The sequence below is a fragment of the Poromitra crassiceps genome (assembly GCF_964638095.1).
Source record: "Poromitra crassiceps genome assembly, chromosome: 3".
Taxonomy (NCBI): Eukaryota; Metazoa; Chordata; class Actinopteri; order Beryciformes; family Melamphaidae; genus Poromitra; species Poromitra crassiceps.
The window spans coordinates 66,592,951-66,606,628 of NC_139625.1; the positions used below are offsets into that span (position 1 = coordinate 66,592,951).

General features: G+C 43.3%; 1 protein-coding gene across 1 annotated transcript in view; it reads right to left on the bottom strand.

The window, feature by feature from the left end:
• Window positions 1-1,268: 1,268 nt before the first annotated feature.
• rlf (RLF zinc finger) overlaps window positions 1,269-13,678 on the bottom strand; it is a gene marked incomplete at its 5' end in the record, with an annotated part of 42,674 nt that continues 30,264 nt past the window's right edge. The window contains 5 exons of the mRNA XM_083632501.1: window positions 1,269-6,372; window positions 8,755-8,896; window positions 10,799-10,935; window positions 12,677-12,879; window positions 13,029-13,164. Of these exons, the coding sequence (XP_083488627.1) occupies window positions 1,771-6,372; window positions 8,755-8,896; window positions 10,799-10,935; window positions 12,677-12,879; window positions 13,029-13,164 (5,220 nt within the window). The 3' untranslated portion in view covers window positions 1,269-1,770. The remainder of the gene's footprint in view (window positions 6,373-8,754; window positions 8,897-10,798; window positions 10,936-12,676; window positions 12,880-13,028; window positions 13,165-13,678) is intronic.

A 13,678-nucleotide genomic window follows, 5' to 3' on the forward strand; every position in this document is an offset into this window, starting at 1 on the left:
GTCACCCGTGTTCATATCTAGAGAGATTCTGACTGAGACACTTTTACCTTTGTACTTGACCCTGTATACTATACTCTGTTCATTTAGTTTGTTTTATCGTATGTGTGTTTTTGTGTGCGAGAGAGAAAGTTTTTTTTTCTTTCTATCTGCTCGTTTATTATAGTGGAGCCGGGTCGACCGTTAAAGGCACTCTCACGTGCCCAATTATGTGTAACATGTAACTTGGTTTCTGTTGTCAACTCACTTTCCTTTCGCTGTTGATGTCGCTTGTTTCATGTGGTTGTTTTGTCTTGTATCCTTTTTATTCAAAATAAAAAAATGTTAAGAAAAAAAAAGAATGTTTGGATTTTGATTAAAACACAATTCCCGATTATTATTTTTTATGTGCGATAGGTAACGTTATATCTATATCTGAAGTATTTTGCTTCTTTTGTAACCACAGAAAATAATAGTTGTGTAATCGACGTTATTCAAAGCGGGGGAGGTGGGGTTGACCAGAAAATAATAAGCACACACTAGAGGCAAAGTGAACGTCACTTCCTGCTTCAGAGATTTTCATCCGTCATTTATTTTCCCATAGACATTTCGTAAAATGCCTATAAAAAGGGTTTTACTTGGTCAAATGGTTCAGCTAGCGCTATAATCGGGAGAGACCATAGAACATTTCACTCTAAACAAAACTTAAAAGAACATTGAACAAATATTTTCTTTAAACCCGTATGTTCTTACGTTTTAGTCCAAGCTAAATGTTATGTGATGTCTCTCGTTTTTAAATATATCTGGACCGTTTGGTTTGAACCAGTAAAACTATTTTAATAAGCATTTTACAAAATGTGTATGGGAAAATAAATGGCGGATGAAAATCTCTGGTAGTGCTGAAGCAGGAAGTGACGTTTCACTTACAGCGTGACATGCAAAAAATTTCTCCTGCAAAATTTGAATGTGGAGGTGTGGAGGAGGCCGTTTAATCCAAACAAAGCTTGGTATGGAAATCAATCTTATTCTGTGTGCAAGGAGCTGTCTCTTCAGAGTTTATGGAATGGCATTGTGAGTGCGTCATACTCATGTAAATCAGGATGATCTGAAATAAAATACTGGGAGAATATGTGTAACTACAGAATGAATACAGTGCATATTTTCTGTATAAAAAGACTGCAAGCTGGGACTTTGAACGACCAATACCAAAACAATATGTAAGCAATGTTTTAAATTAATGCACTAAAAGAAAAGAAAACTCCAAACGTTCAAAGGGAACTAATTGTATTCACCTTTATTTTTTATTAGAAAGTTACATACATGTTTGCCCACATATGTCCACTGCATCCAAACACTGTTTTGATACAAATGAAGGTGAAAAACAACCAAACAATCCTCAAGTTCTTTGCAGTGAGGAAATATTTTAGTCACATTTTCACACAAGTGAAAGGCATTGCAATAGGCTACTAACCATTTTTTTCTCTAACAATCTGAAACTCTGTACAATGTTTATCAGGACAACTATACATTTGTGACATGTTCATGAGATAACCGATAGATAACTTTCATACCAAATCTTTAAAAATCAGTCCATGTCTAAAAAAAAATAAGTTTTATGAATTATTGTAGTTTTGTTAAGCAAATTTTAATTCTCATCAGTTTGGCAACTTAAAAAAACCAACAGCATAATACTAAAAGTTTTGGAGAACAAAATACTGATACACAGTTTGTGAAGTTGAAGAAAAAGTTGGTAGCAATGTTAAAAGGTGTTCAGTTAAACTAACTCCCAAGAGGTCACACAGGTCTCTCCAGGACCACCACAGGTCTGAGGTACTGAAGCTGCTTAATGGCCAGGTCCCCACACCCAGCCAGGGCCTTGTCCAAAATGGACTTCAAGTTTTGGACCGACATGAAGTCCCCAGTCTTGTTAAGGGGCTTCAGCAGTGGGCAATGACTGCGTCTGGTGCGGGTGTGAGAGATTCCCAATTGATTGTTCTCCTTGACGGAACAACCGAGTCTGACAGAGGCTCGCCGTATATTCTGCGTCATCTCTTCCTCCTTAGGACTGCTCTCTTGCGTTAGGAACTTTAGGAATGAGGACTCAAAGCCCATAGGTTTATAAGTGGCAATGTCAAAAGAGCGTTGAGGGGGGCAATTAGGCTGGTCATCCAACTTGGATGGCTGCTCGGACAGTTCATTTTTTCGTTTCAGTGGCTGGCGAACATGAGGGTTGGGTGCCGACCCGCTCACCATTTTACCAACATCACTGCTGCCTGATGCGTCTTGGAAGCCCCCCTTAATAGTAAAGCGCAGTGGTGGCGAAAGATCAACAGTGACAGGAATTAGAGGAGGATGGATGTGCTTCCATTTGAGTCTCTCCTCCTTGTGACTGTTCTCTGTTGTTGCAGGTGGCTTTTCAGTGTGCCCACCGGTGCTTGGTTCACCATACAGCACATCGTCAGCACCAACAAGGACACCGTTTTGCTCTACAGGCGGTGGCTCCTCCTCCGGGAATCCCAGTGGATAGTGATTATCCTCATCCAGTATGTCTGCCTTGATGGAGTGTAGGCTCATGGGAGCTGACTGTCCCCCAGGGTTCTCTGGTTCTGCCTGATACTCCATTTTGCGAACCCCATTAGGTGTACATGCTCCGGTAATGGTTGGGTGGGCGGACTTCTTCTGAATTAGTTCCTCAAGCTGCTCAGCATTGAGAACAAGCTTGTCTTCATTCTTAAAAAAATCCTGCCTACACATACGGTGGACCTCTATACAGTGACGCCCCATGCTGCGCATGTATTTGAGGACAGAATCACAGTCCTGAACCATGCATGGGTAGGTTACGCGCCAGCAACTGTCTTGGCACATCTGTAGTGCCTCCTCATGAGATCGATAAACAAAACTGTCATACCTTTTTCCTTTGGTCTTTTTCTTTCTTTCTTCCTCCTTTTCCCCATCACCTGGCCCTTTGATTTTTCCCTCACTACTATCCTCACCTACCTCCTCTGACTGGGCAGCCATTTCAGACTTGGGACCCAGTCTCTGAGACTCTGTGGTCGGCGAATCAGTTTCTTCATTCTGAGGACTAGGTGATGTGACTATAAGCTTGTTTTGGCATCCACTGATGGACTTTTTGTGAGTGCTCTGAAGACGTAGCACAAGTGAATCACAGTATTCATAGTGACTATATAGCATATGTGATTTAAGAGCACTAGCAGAGTTGAACACTCTCGTACAACCCTCATATTTGCACCGCACTGGTTCTGGGGGCTGACAAGCAATGTGTTGGACACGGGTGTGACGCACTAAGCTACTTTTAAGGTGGTAGGAGGCATGACAGTTGGCAAAGTGACATTTGTACTGGGGTTGAGGTTCATCTGAGGCAGGCCTTTTCTTTGCAGGCTCTTTTCTGACTTCTGGATTCTGATGCACATCAATATCTTTTTCCAACAGGAGTTGAGACCGATTATAATGATGTACCAATTGTAGGTGGCGCACAAGGCCTCCCTGGGTTGAGAAAGCAGCATCACAGTCTTTCACTACACAATGGAAGGGCTTATTGAATTTAGTTAATATATAGCACAGATTACTTTTGGCTGCTAAACGTCTAGTAGCCCTGCCCTGTTGTGAAGTCCCATCCACACTTCCTGCTTTTTGCTCATTGTCTTCCTCTCTATTTTCTACCTCATCTTCTACTTCCTCTTCAGAGGGAGAGTGATTGTCAATGTTTTTCCCATTTTCTCTTTTCAGCTTGCTTGCTTTTCTTCTCTGGTACCGCTGCTGCCAGTTGGGAACCCCCCTCTTCCTTGCTTTAAGAGCATTACTCAATGGAAGAGATCTGCGCTTTGCAGGCTCTGTGGCTTCACAGTTTATTTTGTCCACTAAAGCCTCACTGTAATTGATGTTATGGACCTGCATATAGTGGGCCCTCAACACTCTCTTCTCTCTATAGTTAGTGGAGCAGAGCTGGCACACATAAGGCTTAAAAAATGTAGTTCTCAAAGAAATCATCTTTCTGGCCTGGGCCATGGTGTGGCCATGTTTATTGGTATAGTGGCGCGATAAGCTGTAAGCTTGTGCCGTCCTAAAGCCACAACTTTTGATGTCACAGATAAATGGCTTGGCATTGGCCAACAGTTCAACACTACTGACTTCATCACTACTGACTTCATCAGTTGCTGATGTTGGATCGGATTTGACTTTCACCCTATCCTCAAGCAGTTGTGGAGCTCTCTTTTTAAGCAATACAACAGGGGACCTGGCCATGATTGCCTGGTGAAGGGAAATTTGTGATGTATTGCACTCTGAGATGGATTGAGAGGGCTCACCAGGGCCATTGGGAGAGCATGGGGAATTCAGGTCCAGTTTGCTGAACCCAATAAGAATCTCTCTTAGATCATCATTTTGTACAAGGCTTGATGAGTTAGTGCCATTGTATTTGGGATCTGGGGATGTTTTCCCTTCTTTCTCAGCAGCCTTAGGTGGATCTGGATTTGAAGGTCCATTTTTTCCCTTTTCCTCATTGTTTGGTGCCTTTTTCATTTTCGGCCCTTTGGACTTTGAGCCCTGCTCCCGTTCTTTGTCATGTTTGTGTTCTTTGTTCTCCAACTTCAGGTGCTCTGGGTGGGCACATTTCAGATGTCTCTGGACATCTCTGGCTCTGGAGAAAGTCATGCCACACTTCTCGAAACCACAGGTGAACTTACTTCCATCAAAACAGACAGCCACTGCAGTCATCGTTCCCTTTGGGTCCTTGCAGCTTGATCCCTCCAAAGAGGCACAACCCATCGAGGAAGAGCTTTGGTCATTACCATTGACCAGCTCCTCTGATACAGTCTTTGAGTCAGTTGACTCCTTAGCGGAGGCAGTCTCCTCAGTAACGGTCTTAAAAAGCTTCCGTTTAGCCTTCCTCTGAGCCTCAAAGTCATCTTCAGAGAAGGTAATGTTGTGTGTGGATAAATGCTGGATGAATTCCTTTTTGGATAAGTAGTATTTCTTACATTCAGTGCTAGTGCAGGTAAATGCTGCATCTCTGAAATGCTGTGCTTCATGGTGATAGAGCTGTCCTAAGTCAGAGAAAGTCACATAACAGCCTTTGAGTTCACACTGGAAGTTCAGCTGATAGCCATGGGTCTGTTTGTGTGTGACCAGTTCAGCGGAAGAACCAAACTGAGCGCCACAACCTATAACCACGCATGCATAAGGCAGGTCACTGTAGTGTACTTTACGATGCTTGCGGTGGTGGTAAGCAGATGCAAAATGGCGTCTACAAAATGTACACTTCTCCCGCCTGTCTCTCATCTCATGAAAATGTTTCACATTCTCATCGCCTTTGTGTTCCGACTTCAAGTGGACATATAAGTACTTGGAATGTTTAAAGTTCTTTGTACAGTGAGTTCCTGGACATGGATAATCATCCCGGTTCTGCAGTTTGAAGTGAATGTCAATGTAATTCAATGTGACATGCTCGTCATCATCGGCAGGCTTCAGATTGCCACATTTTGCTTGCTCCACAATGTGGTGTAGAACATCTGGATCATGTGTGGATTCGTAATACCGCATTAAGGAAGGGTCAATGGTGATCTCACCTGGCTCAATCTCATCCTCATCTTCCATCTGTTTCAGCAAATCCTTTTTCTTTTCATACTTTTTATAGTTTTGCAGGATTATGTCGTGTTGTTTCATGTGAGGAACAAGGTCCTTTCTGCTCTTAAAAGCTTGCAAGCAAACAGGACAGGGGTGGCTCCTGCCTTCTCCATGTCTTTTGGAGTGGTGGAGGATTTGGTTTACAGCCACTGACCTCTTACAAATCTGACAGTGGAACTTATGTTTCTTTTTCCATATTTTACTTTGAATTTCTGGTAAGTTAGAAAACACCTTCTCATCAGACTGCTCATGACCATCAAGACTGCCATTTAATTTGTTATTCTGGTGCTCAGATTCTACAGCAATAATGTTTTTCCCCTGTGGCTCTTGTTTAACCTTCTCCTGTCTGTCTTCCACTTCCTCCTCTTCCCCCTCAGACTCTGGCATCAACCCTAGAAGGGAGATGCAGTGATACTTTAGAGTTTTCCAGTCCCAGAATTCAGGGTCAAAAGGCCAGTGCGCTTTCAGTGCTAGGAGCAACTCGCAGCGTAGCGAGTTAGGAATAACACCATTTTCCTGGTCATACTTCTGGTCGGGGCGCAAGTAGAGCTCTTCAAGGCAACCAAAGACCTCCTGGCCAGGGCCAAGCAGGAACTCAGTGAGCAGGCAGGCACGTAACACCTCAAGGTCATCTGGAAGGAGGCAGGACACCGTTTTACAGACAGAGATCCGTGTTTCTGAGTCGTCCTGCTTTGGAAGTTGGAGGGCTTTAACACAAAGTTCTACCGATGAAGCTAGTCCCAGTTCTTCTGCCTGAAAAAGAGAATATCTTATTAATATTTAGTAATATTTAGGAGTGCCCTGAGTCACATTAACTGTTATACCAAAGAAATAGACATAACTATATTTTCTAGGGCTGTCCTCAACTCAGGATTCTGCCAGTCAACTCGGATTCGACTGTCCAATACGAATATTCGACTATTCTATAAAAAATAAAAAAAATAAAATAACGAATATCTTCAATGATTATTTTGACCACATTAACACATTGAGTGCCACAGCGCTTCAGTAAAATTGTCTGGAGCCTGTGCCAGATTCACTTCCATTCAGTTGAAAACAGCTATAGAATTTTTTCTATTAGGGCTATATGAACAGGGTTGGACTCTAATGAAACATTGGACACTCCTACTTCTTTCAAAGAAGAAATTTTGTTTCTAGACAGTTCCATTATGAAATGACAGCCTCGGAAAGAAGCGCACTTTCAAGGGTTTTCTGCTGTCTTTTTTTACTTTTCAAGATAAAGTCACTTTTATGAATACTCTAATTTCAAGCGCATTCACTGACTCTGGCTGGTGTTTTCTGATGTAGTGACATGGTGTGGTTCTGTGCAGCCTGCGTGACCCCCCCCCCCCCCCCCCCCCCTCTCCACCCCGGAGCTGCGGGCTCCTCCCCACACGCTCAGTCTGTCTTCGCAGCCTCAGTTTTTGCCCCGGGCGGATTTCAGTGCAACAAGGAAATGGCAGGCGGGACTGAGGGAGAAGGTTTAGCCGTTCGGCTTCGGGTGCTGCCTTTCTGGCGGGTGGTCGTGTGGAGGGGCTGTGTGCAGGCGGATAGACAGCGGCGGAGGAGCTCAGTTGTGGGCTCGGATCGCAGCCAACTGTCGGCTGCGGACAGAGCAATCTGTGTGGCTCTGGCTGCAGCATGCGTCAGTGTCTCTCTGATCACGGCTTTCTCCGTTTTCTCCTGCACAAAGTAAAGGATCTGAGGTGGGTGGCGCAGCTCCCGTATAGAGTTTTAAGGTGGCGCCGTGTGATCCCTTGAAGGGATTCATGCTCACTGGCTGGGTACGACCTTAAACAGCAGAATTATGGAATAATATGAATTATGATTTTAGGACGTCCACAGACGTCCTTGGCACTCCTCGTTACTTTTTTTTAGGACGTCCAGAGACGTCCTTGGCACTTAATGTGTTAACAGTCAATTGCAGCATATTTGAATTGCCGACGTCAGGATAATGGAGTCTGAATGAGACAGGCAGGACAAATTTCTTTTTTAAATTAGGCTCTTAGCCTATTTTCTTTATTTCACCCATTAAAACATGTAGCCTACATGAATAAACAAATTAAAGTGTAAAGGTCATTGCTGCTGCTTTGAAATGACATGTCCAATGCCTAGGCTACAGTTCTTCTCAAGACTAGTAAGGCCTAAATAAGTTCTAAACAAGAAATAACTCATTAGATGGGGGGGGGGGACATAGCGTCATGTCATGAATCAATGCCACTGGTCACCATGCAACCGATGGAAAAGCATTAAAACGATCTTGTGAGTAATTCTCGTAATGCCATTCGCCATCAATCTGTCACTCAAACCTTGAAGCTCCTCCCCTACCTCCGTCTGAAGCCCCTCAAGCAGGACCCTATACCCAGAAAAGACACACGGGCGGACGCGCTGGTATTTCTGATATGGTTTTGTTTAATCCTGGCTTCCTCTGACGTGAATAGATCAATAAAATGTTTTTGAGTTATGCCTAGGCTGCAAACTTGTTTAAACATGCAAATCGAAGTGGTTGCTGACGAGAATAAAGTAAAGTTAACATGACGTCAGACTGTTCATGACAGAGCCCCTGTCTGAGCCATGGGAGATCCCACTGCTCATGCTCCGCGCGACCCCGCGGCTAGAGCTTTGCAGCACGTGGATGTGTGCCATTGCTCTGCCGGCAAAGAGTGTTTCAAGTCGGACTGATAACATAAACATCATCATTTGAGCTTATCCAGGTAAGATATTAGTAATGTAATGACACATCCAGTGGGAAACTGACTATAATTAAGAGATGTGCCAACTTTGATGACGTGGTGTTCAGTATTTTAAGAGCACAGCACACTGACCAGGGGAGGGAGGGAGAGAGAGAGGGGGAAAAAAACGACTGCTCGACTTGAAGAATCTCCGTCGACTCCTGGGTCTCTCGACTGATGATCGAATAGTCGACTTTTAGAAAACAGCCCTAATATTTTCATCACCCTCATAAGGTTTTAGATTCATCTCACTCTGACATTGATGAAAAGATACAATGCCATTATATAAATGCAAAATGGTTAGGACCCATAGGGTAAGAAAGACTGCAAAAATAATACTATCCAACTTAACCAGTGAATCATTGCAAATATTGAAAGGGACAAAATGTCTGTTTAGACTCACCTCTGCCCGGATAACACGGACCAGGTAAAGCAAATGGTCGACTGTTTTGGCAATGGCACCTAGCTGAAGGCATCGTTCCAGAAGAGACTCCAAAGAGGGATCAATCCTTCTCTGAAGCTTACTCCACAACAGTGTCAACTCCCTTTGGATAAAATGAAGACATACTATGAAAAATAAGCAACCCTCTACTTCTCTTTCTCTCATGCAATCTTCATTTCCAGTTATGACACCACACAACAAAATATTTTCTGGAAATCAATTCATCTGATGAGCCTGAGCCATCTAATCTAATTTTCTGAAAACTAAGGCTGCATGTCCAGTTATCTTCCTTTTATCAACTCCAACGCCCTTTCCTCGCTCAAAGCAACAGGAAGCGTCCACAAGGTGCACAAAAGGAAAAGTGACATGAACCGCTTTTTCCAGCCGGGCAATGGAGAAATAGGACATTGTAGGCTAATCATTGAATTTATGTTACTGTAACAGCGATCATAAAGGAAGTATGGATTATCCCAGACATGTATTGTAAATACCTGCCATGTGGTAAGCCTTGCTTGCTCTACAACACTATATTGTAGTACTGCTAGAAGTGCTAACGTTATGTTAACCAGGTGGTTAGTGCGGCTGGTAAGCTAGCAGTAGGCTTAACTCATTCTCTGCCAAAGACGTACCCGGACGTAGGCGTTCTGTGCCAAAGACGTACTCGGACGTACTTTCATGTTTTGGCTGTTTACATTACATCAGACACTTTCCCAGCCTGTGACATTGTTTCAAGTCAAACTGATAAAAGGAAACCGCTAGTTTAGTATTTATGGGTGGAGCCTGTGGTCGAAACAGAGTCCGAGAGTTCTCGGATGGCGACGATGGCGAGGAAGACGCTGGCGTTTTTGTTGTTGCTACGAAGGCTCTCCTTCACAGCGTTCTGACTATAGATATCTATGGTTCTGACACGGATGAATCGGAGGAGGAGAAATGGGTGCCACTTGGAGCGATGACGATGGTAAAAAGTAGCCTATTTTTTGTATCGCGTTTGAGATGAAATGATCACACACGCAACATTCGAGTATAATTGTCACGCATTGTTTATAACTTATGCCGCCGGCATGACTCGCTTCACGTTTCCTCTTGCCAGCTCTGTCACACTCAAGGGAGAGGGAATCACATGGATACGTCAAACGCGTCAAACCGCGTCACACACCCGTCCCCAGCAACCAAGGCGAAACATGTGTCACATAAACATTTCAAAGTTTACAGCACTAACGTAGCTATTGTGTGATCTTCTGTGCTAACGTTAGTTATGAGAGGTAACGTGACAGCAGGTAACGTTACAGCACTCGTTATTCCTGTGTGTGTGTGTGTGTGTGTGTGTGTGTGTGAGAGAGAGAGAGAGTGTGTGAGTGTGACCACATAAGGGTTCGTTCCATTTGTTTATGCTTTTATCAAGCTAAGCTAAAAATCCACATGGCAACTGTAAAATACATTCTCTTATTTTTTATTTATTTATTTGGGAAAACAAATACTGTATATGTCTGATGTGTCACTGAGGCAAAAAATAAAAGGCTCAAAAGAGAGTTCTGCTTGAAACGGTGTCGTTCACTAAAACCCTCTTTTTCTCCTATTTCTGTTACAAAGGAGGGCATTTTCAGTGAAAACAAGCTAACTTCCACTGCTTGTAACTACGTAAACAAGGAAACATGGTCGAGTTTCAGTTTTTTACAAGGGGTAAGAAGAGAGTCTCTGCTTTATTGTGAGATATGTTGTGTAATTTTATTCCTAGCACAGAATATTCTGTGGGTCCTGGAAGATCAGGAAATATGCTCAAAATCCTGGCACTGGGAGCACACAGACCGAAATGACCCTGGCAGAGAATGAGTTAATATCGGCTTCTCCTCACAAAAAGCACTCCCATTCAGGCAGTGCCTTTTCCACTCCAAAAAGACGCTGACAAACGCTATGTGGACACACAGCCTAATTCTAGATTAATCACACTCACTGACTGTAGTCATACATGTACTGTCCCCTTTGGCTCCTGACAATGACGACTCACCAGGAGGAGTAAAGGCTCTGCTGCTGAAGCTGCTGTGTCAGGAAAGTGGTACACAAAATGAAGGCTGTGTTCTCTTCCCCCTCTGTCTCCAAGTTACACGTGATGTCCAGTACATCCTTACAGTCAAGTCTGGATATCTGTTGAGGGAGAAAACAGTATACAATGCTTAGAAAACAGTAGTGCATAAAACGCACATTATTATTATTTATTTTGCTGTAGAGATGCAAAAGACGATGAGAATTAAAAGCAGAATCAAATTTCCACCTCAACCATTCTTAAGTAGTGAGAACAACCTGTCAATCCATGTAAATGTTGATTCCTCCCACATAAATCACCACCAGTGTTTCCCCTACCATTCTACAGGCCTGGCGGGCCCGCCAGGCCAACGGCGCCCCCGCCAGGCCAGATTTTTTTTTTTTTTTTAGATTCTTCTCCCCAAAATCTCAGTAAACCTTTATGGCATACTATTACTACTAGTGTTGACAGTAATAGAAGATGCCAAATCATTCAAAACAATAAGCATTTTGCTTTTATATTAGGAGCATTGTGCCAGCGTGCAGCGCTGTTCCAAAACGTATCAACGTGTGTCGTTGCCTGGGAAACGCACATCCCATAATACAACTGTTCACATCGCATCCCATAATAGTATGATGATACTTGGGATGCCATTGCGAACATAGATGCAAACTGGTTAACTAAAAGTTTAGTCTCGCCAGTAAGGGCCCCCACCATTACGGTCGGGGTACGTTTCGAAATCCCTCCAGGCCTGAACATTTTTCTAAGGGAAACACTGACCACCATAAGATACCAAAGTCCAGTGATAAGTAACATGGAAGGCAAGGCTGGGCTTCATAGGGAACTATATTCCGGATGGCTTACATCTATGACAGAATGAAAGCAAAAACTCAAAGTAAAAAATAATAGCATCATTGAGCAAAGAATGCATGTAACAAAATACAGGTTTGGCAATGATTTTATTTTTAGATTTTATTTATGCTGCAAAACTGCAAGGATAACGTGTGGAAACTGCAATGCATTTGAGCTTGGCACAAATGGTGGAATGAACTTCCCCCCTCGGTCAGAGCGGCCGAATCGTTACCTATTTCTCGTCGTAGACTAAAAACTCACTTGTTTGGGCTACACCTGGGCCCTTCTGGAACTGGCACAGTTTAGCATATATAAAAAAAAATCTGTGCTAGACTACTTTTTACAAGTGCCTTCTGGCTATTGATTGTGTTGTACGTTTGTTTTTGTTTTGTTTTGATGTTTCTCTTGACGGGACGTGATATTGTAAGTCGCTTTGGACAAAGGCATCTGCTAAATGACATAATGTAATGTAATGTGATGTAATGTAATGTAATAAGAAATATAGCCGCAAGCAACCATGAAAGGAGTTCAAGTCTAAGGGCTAATGCACACCGCCTCCGGAACAGATGCGGTACGGCTCCGGTACGGCTGCGAACAGACCCACACTCATGTAATCTGTCAGACGTATGCGGGATCCGACAAAAATAGAACAGGTGCATACTTTTTCAGTACCGCATGTATCGCCCATCAATTAACATGGGCGAGAGTCGCTCCGGCAACGCAGCCGTAACGCATCTGGTGTACATTGCCTGTAAAGCACCAGGTGGTCTCCCATTCAAGGACTAACCACAGCCAACCCTGCTTAGCTTTCCAGACAAGCTAGCGATGGGATGCACAAGCTATTGTGTATCTATCAAATATTCAATTATATCGATAGAGGGAGAGTGATTATGCAACATTTCATTGTAGCTTCATCTATTAGAACGGTTTCTAACCAGTTAGTGAAACTCTAATTAAACTACTGTAGGTGAAATTCCCATCCCCAACTGTAAGAATGAAGCATTGTAATACCTCCATAATGGCTTCTTCATTGGGCAGCAGGTGGCAAAGCAGGGAGACATAGGTTTGACGAAATGTAGCTTGATTGGAGATGAAGCTACATTCAGTGCAGGCCTTGGCCAGGACCACTGCCTTGGCCACCTCGCCCATCTTCTCAAGGTGCTTCACTCGCATCTCCATGAAGCCTTCCCCTTCCAAGCTAATGTATGCATCAACTAGAGACGGAAGGGAAAACAGAAAGGCCAGGAGAAAGACAAAGAAATAACTGATAAGCAAGTGCAACGACAAGGCAAATGGGGCCATAAGCAGTAAAAATGCTGCTAACAATCTCCAAATATCCTACGTATGCTAGCTAGAGTCAAACCTTCTTCTGGGTTGGTGGTTTGGCCGGTGAGGAGGGCAGTGAGGACAGGATTGCTCCACGCCCCTCCCTCTCCTGTGATCTGGAGCAGGGCTTGGAGGTCTGTGCTCCCATACTGCAACAAGGTGTCATGGGCAATCTGCAACAGATCGGGGGCGGGGTAAAAAATAATAGCTTAGACCAGTAGGGACCGTAAAACATGAAAATGTACTTTTCAAATATTCATATGAAAACAATACCGGTAGTTTAAAAGTTTCTTCTGACATTGAAATAAAAACAGTCATGAAATTAATAATTCACCAATATTTTATGACATCACTGATACAAACAAACAGAACAGAGATTGCCCTAAGCTCCTTTTATTAGATATATATTTATAGATTCCGTCAAGGCGTTCCTGAGATATCGCATTAACAAGCTAGAAAATGGCATTCATGAGGTCAGTGACTTTGAACTTTGACGGCCAAAATCAAATCACTTTTGATCACACGTTTGAATCAAATTCGAGAAAATGCCTTCAAAGCGCTCCTGAGATGTCACGTTAACGAGCGTGAAACGGGTGGTCATGAGATCACAGTGACCTTGAACTTTAACCTTTGACCACCAAAATCTAATCAGTTCATCCTTGAGGCCAAGACGACGTTTGAGCCAAA